Genomic DNA, 18,675 nt, shown 5'->3' on the forward strand with positions numbered 1-18,675 from the left:
CCCCTAAGGGTTTAAACCACGCCCAGAAGGGCTTAAACCACCCCCTAAGGGTTTAAACAATCCCCCCAAGGGCTTAAACCAGCCCCCCGAGGGTTTAACTCGGCCCCTAAGGGTTTAACTCGGCCCCTAAGGGCTTAAACCAGCCCCCCGAGGGTTTAAACCGGCCCTCAAGGGCTTAAACCAGCCCCCCGAGGGCTTAAACCGGCCACTAAGGGTTTAAACCAGCCCCTGAGGGTTTAAATCGGCCACTAAGGGCTTAAATCAGCCCCCCAAGGGCTTAAACCACCCCCTAAGGGTTTAAACCACCCCTGATGGTTTAAACAGTCCCCCCAAGGGCTTAAAGCAGCCCCCCGAAGGTTTAAACCACACCCAGGAGGGCTTAAACCACCCCCTAAGGGTTTAAACCATCCCCTAGTGGTTTAAACAATCCCCCCAAGGGCTTAAAGCAGCCCCCCGAGGGTTTAAACCACGCCCAGGAGGGCTTAAACCACCCCCTAAGGGTTTAAACCATCCCCTAAGACCTTAAACCGGCTCCCTGAGGGCTTAAACCGCCCCCCCCCCCCGCCCCTGAGGGTTTAAAACACCCTTTAAGGGCTTAAACAATCCCTTTAGTTTTTAAGCCATCCCCCGTGTGTTTAAACCACGCCCAGGAGGGCTTAAACCACCCCAAGCATTTAAACCACCCCTAAGGGTTTAAACCAGCCCCTAAGGGCTTAAACCAGCCCCTAAGGGTTTAAACCACTCTCTAAGGGCTAAGTCCTCGGTGGCCAAATCCCCCCCCTCAGTGGCCAAATCCCACCCTCGATGTCAAATCCCCCCCTGGGTGGCCAAATCCCATCCTCAGTGGCCAAAACCCTCCCTCGATGCCAAATCCCTCCCTCGGTGGCCAAATCCCTCCCTTGGTGGCCAAATCCCTCCCTTGGTGGCCAAATCTCTCCCTTGGTGGCCAAAACCCTGGTGTGGGGTGTGGGATTGGGGTGTGAGATGTGGGATTTGGGGTGTAGAATGTGGTGTATGGGATTGGGGTGTGGGATTGGGGTGTGGGATGTGGGGTGTGGGATTGGGAAGTGGGATGGGGGATTGGGGTGTGGGATTGGGGTGTGGGGTGTGGGATTGAGGTGTGGGATGTGGGGTGTGGGATTGGGGTGTGGGATTGGGGTGTGGGGTGTGGGATTGAGATGTGGGGTGTGGGATTGGGGTGTGGGGTGTGGGATGTGGGATTGAGATGTGGGGTGTGGGGTGTGGGATTGGGGTGTGGGATGTGGGGAGTGGGATTGGGGTGTGGGATGTGGGGAGTGGGATTGGGGTGTGGGGTGTGGGATTGAGGTGTGGGATGTGGGGTGTGGGATTGGGGTGTGGGGTGTGGGATTGGGGTGTGGGGTGTGGGATTGGGGTGTGGGGTGTGGGATTGAGGTGTGGGATGTGGGGTGTGGGATTGGGATGTAGGATGTGGGGTGTGTGATTAGGGAGTGGGATTGGGGTGTGGGATGTGGGGTGTGGGATTAAGATATGGGAGGTGGGGTGTAGGATATGGGGTGTGGTATGTGGGATTGGGGTGTGGAGTGTGGGGTGTGGGATTGGGGTGTGGCATTGGGATTGGGATGTGGGATGTGGGATTGAGATGTGGGGTGTGGGATGTGGGGTGGGGATGTGGGGTGTGGGATTGGGGTGTGGGGTGTGGGATGTGGGATGTGGGGTGTGGGGTGTGGGATTGGGGTGTGGGGTGTGGGATTGGGATGTGGGATTGGGGTGTGGGGTGTGGGGTGTGGGATTGGGGTGTGGGGTGTGGGGTGTGGGATTGAGGTGTGGGATGTGGGGTGTGGGATTGGGGTGTGGGGTGTGGGATTGAGGTGTGGGATGTGGGGTGTGGGATTGGGGTGTGGGGTGTGGGATGTGGGATTGGGGTGTGGGATGTGGGGTGTGGGATTGGGGTGTGGGGTGTGGGATTGGGATGTGGGGTGTGGGATTGGGGTGTGGGATGTGGGGTGTGGGATTGGGATGTAGGATGTGGGGTGTGTGATTAGGGAGTGGGATTGGGGTGTGGGATGTGGGGTGTGGGATTAAGATATGGGAGGTGGGGTGTAGGATATGGGGTGTGGTATGTGGGATTGGGGTGTGGAGTGTGGGGTGTGGGATTGGGGTGTGGCATTGGGATTGGGATGTGGGGTGTGGGATGTGGGATTGAGATGTGGGGTGTGGGATGTGGGGTGGGGATGTGGGGTGTGGGATTGGGGTGTGGGGTGTGGGATGTGGGATTGAGATGTGGGGTGTGGAGTGTGGGGTGTGGGAATGGGATCTGGGATGGGGATGTGGGGTGTGGGCTTGGGATGTGGAGAGTGGGGTGTGGGATGTGGAGAGTGGGGTGTGGGATGTGGAGAGTGGGGTGTGGTGTGTGGGATTGGGGTGTGGGGTGTGGGATTGGGGTGTGAGATGTAGGATTGGGGTGTGGGGTGTGGGATTGAGGTGTGGGGTGTGGGGTGTGGGATTGGGATGTGGGATGTGGGATTGAGGTGTGGGGTGTGAGATGTGGGATTGGGGTGTGGGGTGTGAGATGTGGGATTGGGGTGTGGGGTGTGGGATTGGGGTGTGGGATTGGGGTGTGAGGTGTGGGATTGGGGTGTGAGGTGTGGGATTGGGGTGTGGGATTGGGGTGTGGGGTGTGGGATTGAGGTGTGGGGTGTGAGATGTGGGATTGGGGTGTGGGGTGTGAGATGTGGGATTGGGGTGTGGGATTGGGGTGTGGGGTGTGGGGTGTGGGGTGTGGGATTGGGGTGTGGGGTGTGAGATGTGGGATTGGGGTGTGGGGTGTGGGATTGGGGTGTGGGGTGTGGGGTGTGGGATTGGGGTGTGGGGTGTGAGATGTGGGATTGGGGTGTGGGATGTGGGGTGTGGGATTGGGGTTTGGGATATGGGGTGTGAGATTGGGGTGTGGGATATGGGGTGTGGGATTGGGGTGTGGGATGTGGGGTGTGGGATTGGGATGTGGGATATGGGGTGTGGGATTGGGGTGTGGGATATGGGGTGTGGGATTGGGGTGTGGGATGTGGGGTGTGGGGTGTGGGATTGGGGTGTGGGATGTGGGATTGGGGTGTGGGATGTGGGGTGTGGGGTGTGGGATTGGGGTGTGGGGTGTGGGATTGGGGTGTGGGATGTGGGGAGTGGGATTGGGATGTGGGATATGGGGTGTGGGATTGGGGTGTGGGATATGGGGTGTGGGATTGGGGTGTGGGATGTGGGGTGTGGGGTGTGGGATTGGGGTGTGGGATGTGGGATTGGGGTGTGGGATGTGGGGTGTGGGGTGTGGGATTGGGGTGTGGGGTGTGGGATTGGGGTGTGGGATGTGGGGAGTGGGATTGGGATGTGGGGTGTGGGATATGGGGTGTGAGATTGGGGTGTGGGATGTGGGAATGGGATGTGGGGTGTGGGGTGTGGGATTGGGGTGTGGGATGTGGGGATTGGGATTGGGGTTTGGGATATGGGGTGTGAGATTGGGGTGTGGGATATGGGGTGTGGGATTGGTGTGGGGGATGTGGGGTGTGGGATTGGGATGTGGGATATGGGGTGTGGGATTGGGATGTGGGGTTTGGGATGGGGATGTGGGATTGGGGGTGTGGGATGTAGGATGTGGGGTGCAGGCTGTGAAATGTGGGGCATGGGATGTGGGATTGGGGTGTGGGATGTGATGTGGGCTGTAGGATGTGGGATTGGGATGTGGGATTGGGGTGTGGGGTGTGGGATGTAGGGTGGGATGCAGGATGTGGGATGTGGGATGTGGGATGTGGGATGGGATGTGGGATGGGATGTGGGGTATGGGATGTAGGATTAGATGTGGGATGTGAGACACGGGTGTGTGATGCGGGATGTGATGTGGGATGCAGGATGTGGGATGGAGAGTGGGCTGTAGGATGTAGGATATGGGATGTGAGATGTGAGATATGGGATGTGGGATGCAGGATGTAGAATATGGGATGAGGGATACAAGATTCAGGATGTGGGATGGGATATGGGATGTGGGATGGGATGTGGGATATGAGATGGTATGTGGGCTGTGGGATGGGATGTGGGATGTGGGATGGGATATGGGATGTGGGATGGGATGTGGGCTGTGGGATGGGATGTGGGATATGAGATGGTATGTGGGCTGTGGGATGGGATATGGGATGTGGGATGGGATGTGGGCTGTAGGATGGTATGTGGGATATGAGATGGTATGTGGGCTGTGGGATGGGATATGGGATGTGGGATGGGATGTGGGCTGTAGGATGGGATGTGGGATGTGGGATGGGATGTGGGCTGTAGGATGGGATGTGGACTGTAGGATGGGATGTGGGATATGAGATGGTATGTGGGCTGTGGGATGGGATATGGGATGTGGGATGGGATGTGGGCTGTAGGATGGGATGTGGGATGGGATATGGGATGTGGGATATGAGATGGTATGTGGGCTGTGGGATGGGATATGGGATGTGGGATGGGATGTGGGCTGTAGGATGGGATGTGGGATATGAGATGGTATGTGGGCTGTGGGATGGGATGTGGGATGTGGGATGGGATGTGGGCTGTAGGATGGGATGTGGGATATGAGATGGTATGTGGGCTGTGGGATGGGATATGGGATGTGGGATGGGATGTGGCCTGTCGATGGGATGTAGGATGGGATGTGGGATGTGGGATGGGATGTGGGCTGTAGGATGGGATGTGGACTGTAGGATGGGATGTGGGATATGAGATGGTATGTGGGCTGTGGGATGGGATATGGGATGTGGGATGGGATGTGGGCTGTAGGATGGGATGTGGACTGTAGGATGGGATGTGGGATATGAGATGGTATGTGGGCTGTGGGATGGGATGTGGGCTGTGGGATGGGATGTGGGATATGAGATGGTATGTGGGATATGAGATGGTATGTGGGATATGAGATGGTATGTGGGCTGTGGGATGGGATATGGGATGTGGGATGGGATGTGGGATGTAGGATGGGATGTGGGCTGTAGGATGGGATGTGGGATATGAGATGGGATGTGGGATATGAGATGGTATGTGGGCTGTGGGATGGGATATGGGATGTGGGATGGGATGTGGCCTGTCGATGGGATGTGGGATGGGATGTGGGATGTGGGATGGGATGTGGGCTGTAGGATGGGATGTGGGATATGAGATGGTATGTGGGCTGTGGGATGGGATATGGGATGTGGGATGGGATGTGGGCTGTAGGATGGGATGTTGGATGTAGGATGGGATGTGGGCTGTAGGATGGGCTGTGGGATGTAGGATTGGCTATGGGATGGGATGTGGGCTATGGGATGGGATGTGGGCTGTAGGATGGGATGTGGGATGGGATGTGGGCTGTGGGATGGGATGTGGGCTATGGGATGGGATGTGGGATATGGGATGGGATGTGGGCTGGGCTGTGGGACATGAGACGATGCAGGGTGTAGGACACAAGCTGAGTGCAGTGGGATGTGGGCAGTGCCCTCACCACAGATCAGCCTCACTCCACGTAGGGGCTGCTGCCTCGTGCCCCAGCTGGGCTGTGGGGGGAACGTGGGGGGCTCTTTTGGGGGCTTCAGCTTGTGCAGGGGGGTAGTTGTGGCTGATCTCTCCATCACCCTGACACTGTCACCCCCTTTTTTGCAGAGGCTCCACGCCTGGAGGTGGGGGGCAGTGAGGAGAAGCCCTACTCAGTGCCCCTGCCCTCTGTCACCCACCATGGCTTCCTCTACAAAACCCCCTCCATGGCCAAGCCCGTCAGCGAGCGCAAGGGCCAGGAAGGTGAGTGAGGGCTGGGAAGCAGCATCAGTCACACACAGAATCACTTGGGTTGGGAAACAACTGGAGCTGCTGGAGCCCAGCCCTGAGCTCACCCTGCCACAGCCAGCACTGAGCCACAGCCTCAGCAGCTCAGCCCCAGGGCTTTGGGATCCCTCCAGGGCTGGGCACTGCCCCAGCTCCCTGGGCAGCCTGGCACAGGGGCTGACACCCCTCTCAGGGAAACAGTTCTGCCTCAGCTCCAGCCTCAGCCTCCCCTGGGGCAGCTCCAGGCTGGTTCTGCTCATCCTGTCACTTGTTACTTGGGAGAAGAGACCTTGAGCCACAGGCTGCTGTGAGGGAGTGTCAGAGAGTGCTGCTGTGTCCCCTCAGGCTCCTCTTCTCCAGCCTCAACACCCCCATTCCCTCAGCCCCTTGTGCTCCAGCCCCTTCCCCAGCCTCACCCTGCAGCCTCTGTCTCCAGGCTCTTGCTCCTTCAGCCCTCTTGCTCCAACTCCAGCCCCTTCCCTCTTGTTTTGGAGCTCAGGAGCAGAGACTGACCCTCCAACCTCAACCTCCCCTGGGCCAACTCCAGCCCCTTCCCTCTTGTCCTGTCACTTGGAGCTCGGGAGCAGAGACCAACCTCCCCAGGCACAGGCTGCTGTGAGGGAGTGTCAGAGAGTGCTGCTGTGTCCCCTCAGGCTCCTCTTCTCCAGCCTCAACACCCCCATTCCCTCAGCCCCTTGTGCTCCAGCCCCTTCCCCAGCCTCACCCTGCAGCCTCTGTCTCCAGGCTCTTGCTCCTTCAGCCCTCTTGCTCCAACTCCAGCCCCTTCCCTCTTGTTTTGGAGCTCAGGAGCAGAGACTGACCCTCCAACCTCAACCTCCCCTGGGGTGACTTGAGGCTGCTTCTTCTTGATCTATCACTTGTGCTGGGGATGTGCCCATCCCTCACCCCCTGCATCCCACCCCTGAGCCCCCTGTGCTGGGGATGTGCCCATCCCTCACCCCCTGCATCCCACCCCTGAGCCCCCTGTGCTGGGGATGTGCCCATCCCTCACCCCCTGCATCCCACCCCTGCCCTGAGCCAACCAGAGGCCACCAGCTGCAGGCAGTGGGCACAATGCTGCTGAGGGGCTCATGAGATGAAGGAGCTGTGTGTGTGGTTGGGCTCTGACTGGGGGCTGTGGGGGTGCCACAGGGGCTGCCTGCACTCAAGTGACCACACACAGCCCTGTGGCACCCACCTGAGCCATCAGAGACACTCACAGAGTCCTTTGGGTTGGGGAAGCCCCTGGAGCTGCTGGAGCCCAGCCCTGAGCTCCTGGCAGGGAGCTGCAGAGGCTGCTCCTGGCTCCCCTCAGCCCTGCACCCTGCTGCCACCCCAGGGCTGGATCTGCCCTTTGCTTCTTGCCCCCCTGGGCACGCTGCTGCCTCCTGCTCAGCCCCTGGCACCAACCCCCCCAGGCCCTTTCCCTGCAGCAGTTCCCAGCCCCTCTGCCCCAGCCTGGAGCTGCCTGGCCTTGGGGTGGCCCAAGGGCAGGATTTGGCCCTTGCCCTTGTCCAGCCTCATGCCATTGCCCTGTGCCCATGGCTCCAGCCTGCCCAGAGCCCTCTGCAGCCCCTTCATCCCCAGGCACTATCCTACAAGCTGCAACCAAAGCAGAGCCCTCCCACGAAGCTGGAGAGGGCACCACATGCCATGAGCACGTCAGGTCTCAGCCCACAGCCTCACACCAAGGGAACTGACCCAGCCATCGTGCCCCAGTTGCCCCCCAGCTCCAGCTCCTACCACACTGGGTCACAGAGACAGCCACAGAGCCCTTTGGGTTGGGGAAGCCCCTGGAGCTGCTGAAGCCCAGCCCTGAGCTCCTGTCAGGGAGCTGCAGAGGCTGCTCCTGGCTCCCCTCAGCCCTGCACCCTGCTGCCACCCCAGGGCTGGATCTGCCCTTTGCTTCTTGCCCCCCTGGGCACGCTGCTGCCTCCTGCTCAGCCCCTGGCACCAACCCCCCCAGGCCCTTTCCCTGCAGCAGTTCCCAGCCCCTCTGCCCCAGCCTGGAGCTGCCTGGCCTTGGGGTGGCCCAAGGGCAGGATTTGGCCCTTGCCCTTGTTCAGCCTCATGCCATTGCCCTGTGCCCATGGCTCCAGCCTGCCCAGAGCCCTCTGCAGCCCCTTCATCCCCAGGCACTATCCTACAAGCTGCAACCAAAGCAGAGCCCTCCCACGAAGCTGGAGAGGGCACCACATGCCATGAGCACGTCAGGTCTCAGCCCACAGCCTCACACCAAGGGAACTGACCCAGCCATCGTGCCCCAGTTGCCCCCCAGCTCCAGCTCCTACCACACTGGGTCACAGAGACAGCCACAGAGCCCTTTGGGTTGGGGAAGCCCCTGGAGCTGCTGGAGCCCAGCCCTCCCCTCTTGTCAGGGAGCTGCAGAGGCTGCTCCTGGCTCCCCTCAGCCCTGCACCCTGCTGCCACCCCAGGGCTGAGCCCTACCAGGCTGCCCTTGCTCCCCTGTGGCAGCAGAGGGGTGCAGGGGGTGGTTTGGGGGGCTGAAGGGCAGGCCTGTGTGCTGCCCCTGCAGAGTTCAGCCGCCGCTGGTGCTCGCTGCACGACGGGCTCCTCAGCTACTACGACAGCGACCGCAACTCCGTCCCCAACGGCGAGATCCGTGTGCAGGACATGGTGTGTCTCGTGAGCCACCCACCCCATGCCCATGGGTAAGGCTGCACACAGCCCCCTGTGCTGCCCCACAGACCCCTCAGCCACCACCCCGCTGCCCCACGGGCTCAGGCACTGGCTGCTGGGCTCTGGGGGGGGAATGGCCATGGTCTGGCTGGCTTTGCTGGGCTTGGTGTAAAGCATCACTAAGCTCTTTGGGAGCCCCCTGCAAAGCTTCTGGAGCCCCTTTGCAGCCTCTTTGTAACCCCTTTGTAGCCCCCTTTGTAGCCCCTTTGCAGCCCCTGTGACCCCTCTCCAACCCCTTTGTAACCCCTTTGTAAGCTCTTTGCAGCCCCTTTGTAACCCCCCTGCAAACCCTCTGGAACCCCTTTGTAACCCCTTTGTAACCCCTTTGCAGCCCCTTTGCAGCCCCCTTTATACCCCATTTGCAGCCCCTGTGACCCCTCTCCAACCCCTTTGTAACCCCTTTGTAAGCTCTTTACAGCCCCTTTGTAACCCCCCTGCAAACTCTCTGCAACCCCTTTGCAGCCTCTTTGCAGGTCCATTTGTAACCCCTTGCAGCTTCTTTGTAGCCTCCTTTGTACCCCATTTGCAGCCCCCTGTGACCCCTGTCCAACCCCTTTGTAACCCCTTTGTAAGCTCTTTGCAGGCCCTTTGTAACCCCCCTGCAAACCCTCTGCAGCCCCTTTGTAACCCCTTTGTTACCCCCTTTCCAACCCCTTTGCAACCTCTCTGCAGCCCCTTTGTAACCCCTTTGTTACCCCCTTTCCAACCCCTTTGCAACCTCTCTGCAGCCACTTTTACCCCCTTTGCAACCTTTATGGAGCCCCTTTGTAACCCCTTTGTAGCCCCTTTGTAACCTCTCTGCAGCCCCTGTGTAGCCCCTTTGTAACCCCTTTGTTACCCCCTTTGTAACCTCTCTACAGCCCCTTTGCAACCTTTCTGCAGCCCCTTTGCAGCCCCTTTGTAACCCCTTTGTTAGCCCCTTCCAACCCCTTTGTAACCCCTTTGCAGCCCCTTTGCAACCTCTCTGCAGCCCCTTTGCAGCCCCTTTGTAACCTTTATACAGCCCCTTTGTAACCCCTGTGCAGCCCCTTTGTAACCTCTCTGCAGCTCCTGTGTAGCCCCTTTGTAACCCTGTTACCCCCTTTCCAACCCCCTTGCAGCCTCTCTCCAACCCCTTTGCAGCCCCTTTTAACCCCTTTGTTACCCCCTTTCTAACCCCTTTGCACCCTCTCTGCAGCCCCTTTGCAGCCCCTTTTAACCCCTTTGTTACCCTCTTTCCAACCCCTTTGCAACCTCTCTGCAGCCCCTTTGTAATCCCTTTGCAGCCCCTTTGTAACCCCTTTGTTACCTCCTTTCCAACCCCTTTGTAACCTCTCTGCAGCCTCTTTGCAACCTCTCTGCAGCCACTTTTAACCCCTTTGCAATCTTTAGGCAGCCCCTTTGCAGCCCCTTTGCAACCTCTCTGCAGCCCCTGTGTAGCCCCTTTGTAACCCCTTTGTTACTCCATTTGGAACCCCTCTCCAACCCCTTTACAGCCCCTTTTAACCTCTTTGTAACTCCTTTCCAACCTCTTTGCAACCTTTCTGCAGCCCCTTTTTAACCCCTTTGCAACCTTTCTGCAGCCCCTTTGTAACCTCTCTGCAGCCCCTTTGCAGCCCCTTTGTAACCCCTTTGTTACCCCCTTTGGAACCCCTCTCTAACCCCTTTGCACCCCTTTTTAACCCCTCAGTAACCCCTTTGCAGCCCCTTTGTAACCTCCCTGCAGCTCCTGTGTAGCCCCTTTGTAACCCCTTTGTTACCCCCTTTCCAACCCCCTTGCAGCCTCTCTGCAGCCCCTTTGCAGCCCATTTTAACCCCTTTGGAACCTCTCTCCAATCCCTTTGCAGCCCCTTTGTTACCCCCTTTCCAACCTCTTTGCATCCTCTCTGCAGCCCCTTTTAACCCCTTTGCAACCTTTATGCAGCCCCTTTGCAACCTCTCTGCAGCCCCTGTGTAGCCCCTTTATAACCCCTTTGTTACCCCATTTGGAACCCCTCTCTAACCCCTTTACAGCCCCTTTTAACCCCATTGGAACCCCTCTCCAACCCCTTTGCACCCCTTTTTAACCCCTTAGTAACCCCTTTGCAGCCACTTTGTAACCTCCCTGCAGCTCCTGTGTAGCCCCTTTGTAACCCCTTTGTTACCCCCTTTCTAACCCCTTTGCAACCTCTCTGCAGCCCCTTTGCAACCCCTTTGCAACCTTTATGCAGCCCCTTTGTAACCTCTTTGCAGCCCCTTTGCAACCTCCCTGCAGCTCCTGTGTAGCCCCTTTGTAACCCCTTTGTTACCCCCTTTGCAACCCCCTTGCAGCCTCTCTGCAGCCTCTTTACAGCCCCTTTTAACCCCATTGGAACCCCTCTCCAACCCCTTTGCAGCCCCTTTGTAACCCCTTTGTTACCTCCTTTCCAACCCCTTTGCAACCTCTCTGCAGCCCCTTTGTAACCTCTCTGCAGCCCATGTGTAGCCCCTTTGTAACCCCTTTGTTACCCCCTTTCCAACCCCTTTGGAACCCCCTTTGGAACCCCTCTCCAACACCTTTGCACCCCTTTTTAACCCCTTAGTAACCCCTTTGCACCCCCTTTGTAACCTCCCTGCAGCTTCTGTGTAGCCCCTTTGTAACCCCTTTGTTACCCCCTTTCCAACCCCCTTGCAGCCTCTCTGGAGCCCATTTTAACCTCTTTGTTACCCCCTTTCCAACCCCTTTGCAGCCCCTTTGTAACCCCTTTGTTATCCCCTTTCCAACCCCTCTGCAGCCCCTTTGCAACCTCTCTGCAGCCCCTTTGCAGCCCCTTTGTTACCCCTCTCTAACCCCTTTGCAACCTTTATGCAGCCCCTTTGTAACCCCTGTGTAGCCCCTTTGCAACCTCTCTGCAGCCCCTGTGTAACCCCTTTGTTACCCCCTCTGGAACCCCTCTCCAACCCCTTTGCACCCCTTTTTAACCCCTTACCAACCCCTTTGCATCCCCTCTTCTCCCATCTCCCTGCAGCGCACCGACCAACCCCAAACCCCCTGCTGCCAAGCTTGGGGGTGTTTCCTAACCCACACAACCCCCCTCAACCTTCACCCTCCTCCCCTTTCCCCTCCCTCCCACAGCTTTGAGAGCACCTTTGAGATCTACATCGAGTCAGAGAGGCTCTACCTCTTCGGGCTGGAGAGTGCTGCTGCTGCTCGCCAGTGGCTCAAGTCCCTGGCCAAGGTGAGCTGGTGCTGGGCTGGTGCCACCCACCAAAGGGACCCTCAAGCAAGCTCCTGATGCCATCTCCCACTCTCCCTTCCTCAGGCTTTCATCCATCCCAATGCTGAGGAGCTCCTGAGCTTGGATTTTGAGCGTGTGGGCCGTTTGGACTACAAGGGAGGCCTCAACCTGGAGCAGCCCAGGGAGGGTTGGTTTGCTCTGGCTGGCTCTGAGCTGCATCTCTGCAGCCAGGATGGGCAGAGGCAGGAGCCTCTCCAGCTTCGCAAGCTCCAGGAGCTCTGTGGGTACCCCCCTGGGGATATTGGGGAGGGAGGGGTGTCCTCCTAAATCCTAGCCCCCTAAATCTCAGCCTTCTTCCAAATCCTGGCCCCTCCAATCCTCCCAGGTTTGGAATGGGGAGGCTTGGTGGGTGTTGCACAGCCCCCTGTGTTGGGGATGTGCCCATCCCTCACCCCCTGCATCCCACCCCTGAGCCCCCTGTGCTGGGGATGTGCCCATCCCTCACCCCCTGCATCCCACCCCTGAGCCCCCTGTGCTGGGGATGTGACCATCCCTCACCCCCTGCATCCCACCCCTGAGCCCCCTGTGCTGGGGATGTGCCCATCCCTCACCCCCTGCATCCCACCCCTGAGCCCCCTGTGCTGGGGATGTGCCCATCCCTCACCCCCTGCATCCCACCCCTGAGCCCCCTGTGCTGGGGATGTGCCCATCCCTCACCCCCTGCATCCCACCCCTGAGCCCCCTGTGCTGGGGATGTGCCCATCCCTCACCCCCTGCATCCCACCCCTGAGCCCCCTGTGCTGGGGATGTGCCCATCCCTCACCCCCTGCATCCCACCCCTGAGCCCCCTGTGCTGGGGATGTGCCCATCCCTCACCCCCTGCATCCCACCCCTCAGCCCCCTGTGCTGGGGATGTGCCCATCCCTCACCCCCTGCATCCCACCCCTGAGCCCCCTGTGCTGGGGATGTGCCCATCCCTCACCCCCTGCATCCCACCCCTGCCCTGAGCCAAGCAGAGGCCACCAGCTGCAGGCAGTGGGCACAATGCTGCTGAGGGGCTCATGAGATGAAGGACCTGTGTGTGTGATTGGGCTCTGACTGGGGGCTGTGGGGGTGTCCCAGGAGGTTCCAAGGATGGAATCAGAGTCCTTTGGGTTGGGAAAGCTGCTGGAGCCCAACATGACTCTGCTGCCATCCCCATTCCTCAGGATCCACCTGCAGCCTCAGCACAAAGACTGTGTGGCCAGCAAAGGTGTTGCCAAGTCCCTTCTGCCCTTGAGAGGCCAGGCTGAAGGGACAGGGGGTGCAAGTGCTGAGCCAGCTGAGCTCCTCCAGCAAGGACAGAGCTGGTTGTCCATGATGCTGCCACTTGTGTGAGGTGCTTTGGGAAAGGAGAGGAAGGAAAACAGCCCCCCAGATGTTTCTGTCAGTGCTGTGTGTGTCCCCACAGTTCAGCCTTTGCCAGAGCTGTAGGAGCAGAGAATCCTTTGGGTTGGAGAAGCCCCTGGAGCTGCTGGAGCCCAGCCCTGAGCTCCCCCTGCCACAGCCAGCACTGAGCCACAGCCCTCAGCACCTCAGCCCAGGGCTTTGGGATCCCTCCAGGGCTGGGCACTGCCCCAGCTCCCTGGGCAGCCTGGCACAGGGGCTGACACCCCTCTCAGGGACACAGTTCTGCCTCAGCTCCAGCCTCAGCCTCCCCTGGGGCAGCTCCAGCCCCTTTCCCTATGGTTTGGATCCATTGGCACAGCTCCCCACGGTGTGTGGGACATGTTCAGGGGGGTGATGAACTCTCTCCCTTCTCTTCCAGCCATCCAGGGAGACCCTGAGGTGCTGGTGCTGGTGGAGAGGCGAAGGTAAGCCCAGAGGGACTGGGGGAGGGAGTGGGTCAGACCCTCCAGCAAACCACCCCTCCATACCCTGAGGGTCCATCCCCAGCACCTTGGGGGTGGTCTGAAGGGATAACTCACCCCCCTCCTGATGCTGAGGCCATCTGTGCCCACAGGACTCTGTACATCCAAGGGGAGAGGAGGTTGGATTTCCTAGGTTGGGTCCAGGCCATCCAAAAAGCTGCCAGCAGCTCTGGGGACACCCTGTCAGAGCAGCAGCTGACCGAGGCTGACGTGCCACTGCTGGTGGATCGCTGCATCGACTACATCACCCAGTGTGGTAGGAGCTGGGGGGCAACTGGGGGCAACTGGGGCACGATGGCTGGGTCAGTTCCCTTGGTGTGAGACTGTGGGCTGAGACCTGACGTGCTCATGGCATGTGGTGCCCTCTCCAGCTTCATGGGAGGGCTCTGCTTTGGTTGCAGCTTGTAGGATAGTGCCTGGGGATGAAGGGGCTGCAGAGGGCCCTGGGCAGGCTGGAGCCATGGGCACAGGGCAATGGCATGAGGCTGAACAAGGGCAAGGGCCAAATCCTGCCCTTGGGCCACCCCAAGGCCAGGCAGCTCCAGGCTGGGGCAGAGGGGCTGGGAACTGCTGCAGGGAAAGGGCCTGGGGGGGTTGGTGCCAGGGGCTGAGCAGGAGGCAGCAGCGTGCCCAGGGGGGCAAGAAGCAAAGGGCAGCCTGGCTGGGCTCAGCTCTGGGGTGGCAGCAGGGTGAAGGGATTGATGATGCCCTGTGCTCAGTGCTGGGGAGGCCTCACTTCAAAGCCTGTGCTCAGTGCTGGGCCCCTCAGTGCAAGACACACAGAGGCAGCAGCAGAGCTGGGGAAGGGGCTGGAGCACAAGGGGCTGGGGAGGGGCTGAGGGAATGGGGGTGTTGAGGCTGGAGAAGAGGAGCCTGAGGGGACACAGCAGCACTCTCTGACACTCCCTCACAGCAGCCTGTGGCTCAAGGTCTCTTCTCCCAAGTAACAAGTGACAGGATGAGCAGAACCAGCCTGGAGCTGCCCCAGGGGAGGTTGAGGCTGGAGCTGAGGCAGAACTGTTTCCCTGAGAGGGGTGTCAGCCCCTGTGCCAGGCTGCCCAGGGAGCTGGGGCAGTGCCCAGCCCTGGGGGGATCCCAAAGCCCTGGGGTGAGGTGCTGAGGGCTGTGGCTCAGTGCTGGCTGTGGCAGGGGGAGCTCAGGGCTGGGCTCCCAACCTATTCATCAGCAGAGTGTGCAGTTGAGGGCTTCAGAGGCCTCCATACCCCCCATGCAGCTTCAGAAGGGTCTCCTCTCCCCTCCATCCCTTCCCCAGGGCTGACATCTGAGGGCATCTACCGCAAGAGTGGGCAGAACTCCAAGACCACGAGGCTGCTGGAGCTGCTGCGCCGGGACGCCCGCAGCGTGCACCTCAAGGAGGGGCAGCACCACGTGGACGACGTTGCCAACACCCTCAAACGCTTCTTCCGTGACCTGGGTGATGGGCTCTTCACTGCCAAGTGGGGGCAGGACTGGCTGCAGGTCACAGGTGAGCCCTGGGGGGTTGCTAAAGGGGTTTGGGGTGGCATGGAGAGGAAGGGGGGTCTCCCCAAGGCTGTGCTGTGGCACCCGGCTCTGTGTGTGGTGTGGGGGGCTGGAGGGGTGGATGGGGGGTTGAGTGAGCCCATGTTGAGCCTGGGTATGCCTGGGGAATGGCTGGGGCTGAGAGAGGGCAGAGAGATAGGTACCCACCACCCCTTTGCCCCACAACTCCCCTCTGCCCTTTGCTTCTGGATCCAGCCCCTGAACACATGGGATGGACGTAGCCAGTGTCACAACAGCCAAGAGCCAGGGCACTGAGGAGCTGGGATGTGCTCCCCTGGGATGCTCCAGTCCCTGAGAGCTGGGATGCTCCAGCCCTGGGATGCTCCAGTCCCTCAGAGCTGGGATGTGCTCCCCTGGGATGCTCCAGGCCCTCAGAGCTGGGGTGTGCTCCCCTGGGATGCTCCAGTCCCTCAGAGCTGGGGTGTGCTCCCCTGGGATGCTTCATTCCTCCAGAGCTGGGATGTGCTCCCCTGGGATGCTCCAGCCCTGGGATGCTCCAGTCCCTGAGAGCTGGGATGTGCTCCCCTGGGATGCTCCAGGCCCTCAGAGCTGGGATGTGCTCCCCTGGGATGCTCCAGGCCCTCAGAGATGGGATGTGCTGGCCCTGGGATGCTCCAGGCCCTCAGAGCTGGGATGTGCTCCCCTGGGATGCTCCAGGCCCTCAGAGCTGGGATGTGCTCCCCTGGGATGCTCCAGGCCCTCAGAGATGGGATGTGCTGGCCCTGGGATGCTCCAGCCCTGGGATGCTCCATTCCCACAGAGCTGGGATGCTCCAGTCCCTCAGAGCTGGAATGTGCTGGCCCTGGGATGCTCCAGTCCCTCAGAGCTGGAATGTGCTGGCCCTGGGATGATCCAGACCCTCAGAGCTGGGATGTGCTCCCCTGGGATGCTCCAGCCCTGGGATGCTCCAGTCCCTGAGAGCTGGGATGTGCTCCCCTGGGATGCTCCAGGCCCTCAGAGCTGGGATGTGCTGGCCCTGGGATGCTCCAGCCCTGGGATGCTCCAGTCCCTCAGAGCTGGGATGTGCTCCAGCCCTGGGATGCTCCAGTCCCTCAGAGCTGGGATGTGCTGGCCCTGGGATGCTCCAGCCATGGGATGCTCCAGTCCCTCAGCTGGGATGTGCTGCCCTGGGATGCTCCAGGCCCTCAGAGCTGGGATGTTCCAGCCCTGGGATGCTCCAGTTCCTCTGAACTGGGATGTGCTGGCCCTGGGATGCTCCAGTCCCTCAGAGCTGGGATGTGCTGGCCCTGGGATGCTCCAGCCATGGGATGCTCCAGTCCCTCAGAGCTGGGATGTGCTCCCCTGGGATGCTCCAGTCCCTCAGAGCTGGGATGTGCTCCCCTGGGATGCTCCAGTCCCTCAGAGCTGGGATGTGCTCCCCTGGGATGCTTCAGGCCCTCAGAGATGGGATGTGCTGGCCCTGGGATGCTCCAGCCCTGGGATGCTCCAGTCCCTCAGAGCTGGAATGTGCTGGCCCTGGGATGATCCAGACCCTCAGAGCTGGGATGTGCTCCCCTGGGATGCTCCAGCCCTGGGATGCTCCAGTCCCTGAGAGCTGGGATGTGCTGGCCCTGGGATGCTCCAGGCCCTGAGAGCTGGGATGTGCTGGCCCTGGGATGCTCCAGCCCTGGGATGCTGCAGTCCCACAGAGCTAGGTTGTGCTGGCCCCAGGATACTCCAGCCCTGATGTGCTCCAGCCCCATGGAGGTGGGATACTCGAGCCCCAGAGATCTGGGATGCTCTGGCCCTCAGATGCTTCAGCTCCTTGGAGCTGGGAAGTCTGGACACTTGGATCTGGCCTCATGGATCTTAGAAGATTCAGCCCCATGGATTTGGGAAGCTCCAGCCCCATGGATCTGGGATGGTCTGGGCCCTTGGAGCTGGGAAACTCTGGCCCCATAGATCTGAGAAGGTCCAGCCCCATGGATTTCGGAAGCTCCAGCCCCATGGATCTGGGATGGTCTGGGCCCTTGGAGCTGGGATGCTCCAGCCCCATGGATGTGGGTTGCTCTGGGCCCTTGGATCTGTGAAGCTCCAGTCCCATAGATCTGTGAAGCTCCAGCCCCATGGATCTGGGATGGTCTGGGCCCTTGGAGCTGGGATGCTCCAGCCCCATGGATGTGGGTTGCTCTGGGCACTTGGATCTGTGAAGCTCCAGTCCCATAGATCTGTGAAGCTCCAGCCCCATGGATCTGGGATGCTCTGACCCCATAGATCTGGGAAGCTCCACTCCAATGAATCTGGGAAGCTCCAGCCCCATGGATGTGGGTTGCTCTGGGCACTTGGAGCTGGGATGCTCCAGCCCCATAGATGTGGGATGCTCGAGCCCCATGGATCTGTGAAGCTCCAGCCCCATGGATGTGGGTTGCTCTGGGCCCTTGGATCTGTGAAGCTCCAGCCCCATGGATCTGTGAAGCTCCAGCCCCATGGATGTGGATTGCTCTGGGCCCTTGGACCAGGGAAGCTCCAGCCCCATGGATCTGTGAAGCTTCAGCCCCATGGATGTGGATTGCTCTGGTCCCTTGGACCAGGGAAGCTCCAGCCCCATGGATCTGGGATGCTCTTGGCCCTTGAACCAGGGAAGCTCCAGCCCCATGGATCTGGGAAGCTCCAGCCCCATCAGTGTGGGATGCTCTTGTCCCTCGGACCAGGGAAGCTCCAGCCCCATGGATCTGGGATGCTCTGGGCCCATGGATTTGGGAAGGTCCAACCCCATGGATGTGGGATGCTCTGGGCACTTGGATCTGGAAAGCTCCAGCCCCATGGATTTGGGAAGGTCCAACCCCATGGATGTGGGATGCTCCAGCCCCATGGATCTGTGAAGCTCCAGCCCCATGGATCTGTGAAGCTCCAGCCCCATGGATCTGGGATGCTCTTGGCCCTGGACCAGGGAAACTCCAGCCCCATGGATCTGGGAAGCTCCAGCCCCATCAGTGTGGGATGCTCTGGGCTCTTGGACCATGGAAGCTCCAGCCCCATGGATGTGGGATGCTCTGGGTCCTTGGACCAGGGAAGCTCCAGCCCCATGGATGTGGGTTGCTCTGGGTCCTTGGACCAGGGAAGCTCCAGCCCCATGGATCTGGGATGCTCTGGGTCCTTGGACCAGGGAAGTTCCAGCCCCATGGATGTGGGATGCTCTGGGCTGTGGCCCAGAGAAGCTCCAGTCCCATGGATTTGGGAAGGTCCAGCCCCATGGTTGTGGGTTGTTCTGGGCACTTGGAGCTCGAAGCTCCAGCCCCATGGATATGGGATGCTCTGGGCACTTGGATTTGGGAAGGTCCAGCCCCATGGATGTGGGCTGCTCCAGCCCCATAGATCTGAGAAGCTCCAGCCCCATGGATCTGGGATGCTCTTGGCCCTTGGACCAGGGAAGCTCCAGTCCCATGGATGTGGGATGCTCTGGACCCTTGGACCAGGGAAGCTCCAGCCCCATGGATCTGGGCTGCTCTGGGTCCTTGGACCAGGGATGCTCCAGCCCCATGGATCTGGGATGCTCTGGGCCATTGGACCAGGGAAGCTCCAGCCCCATGGATCTGGGCTGCTTCAGCCCC

The 18,675-nt window shown here is 60.1% G+C and overlaps 1 protein-coding gene across 4 annotated transcripts in view; it reads left to right on the forward strand.

Annotated features, from left to right (window-relative positions):
- Positions 1 to 18,675, forward strand: part of ARAP1 (ArfGAP with RhoGAP domain, ankyrin repeat and PH domain 1) — an 86,870-nt gene that overhangs the window by 44,870 nt on the left and 23,325 nt on the right. For all 4 annotated transcript variants that reach the window (XM_061990164.1, XM_061990146.1, XM_061990157.1 and 1 more), the window contains 7 exons: positions 5,638 to 5,772; positions 8,333 to 8,468; positions 11,570 to 11,672; positions 11,757 to 11,952; positions 13,480 to 13,525; positions 13,675 to 13,838; positions 14,856 to 15,068. In XM_061990164.1, the coding sequence (XP_061846148.1) occupies positions 5,638 to 5,772; positions 8,333 to 8,468; positions 11,570 to 11,672; positions 11,757 to 11,952; positions 13,480 to 13,525; positions 13,675 to 13,838; positions 14,856 to 15,068 (993 nt within the window). The remainder of the gene's footprint in view (positions 1 to 5,637; positions 5,773 to 8,332; positions 8,469 to 11,569; positions 11,673 to 11,756; positions 11,953 to 13,479; positions 13,526 to 13,674; positions 13,839 to 14,855; positions 15,069 to 18,675) is intronic.

Source organism: Colius striatus, chromosome 1 (genome assembly GCF_028858725.1).
Source record: "Colius striatus isolate bColStr4 chromosome 1, bColStr4.1.hap1, whole genome shotgun sequence".
Lineage (NCBI taxonomy): Eukaryota > Metazoa > Chordata > Aves > Coliiformes > Coliidae > Colius > Colius striatus.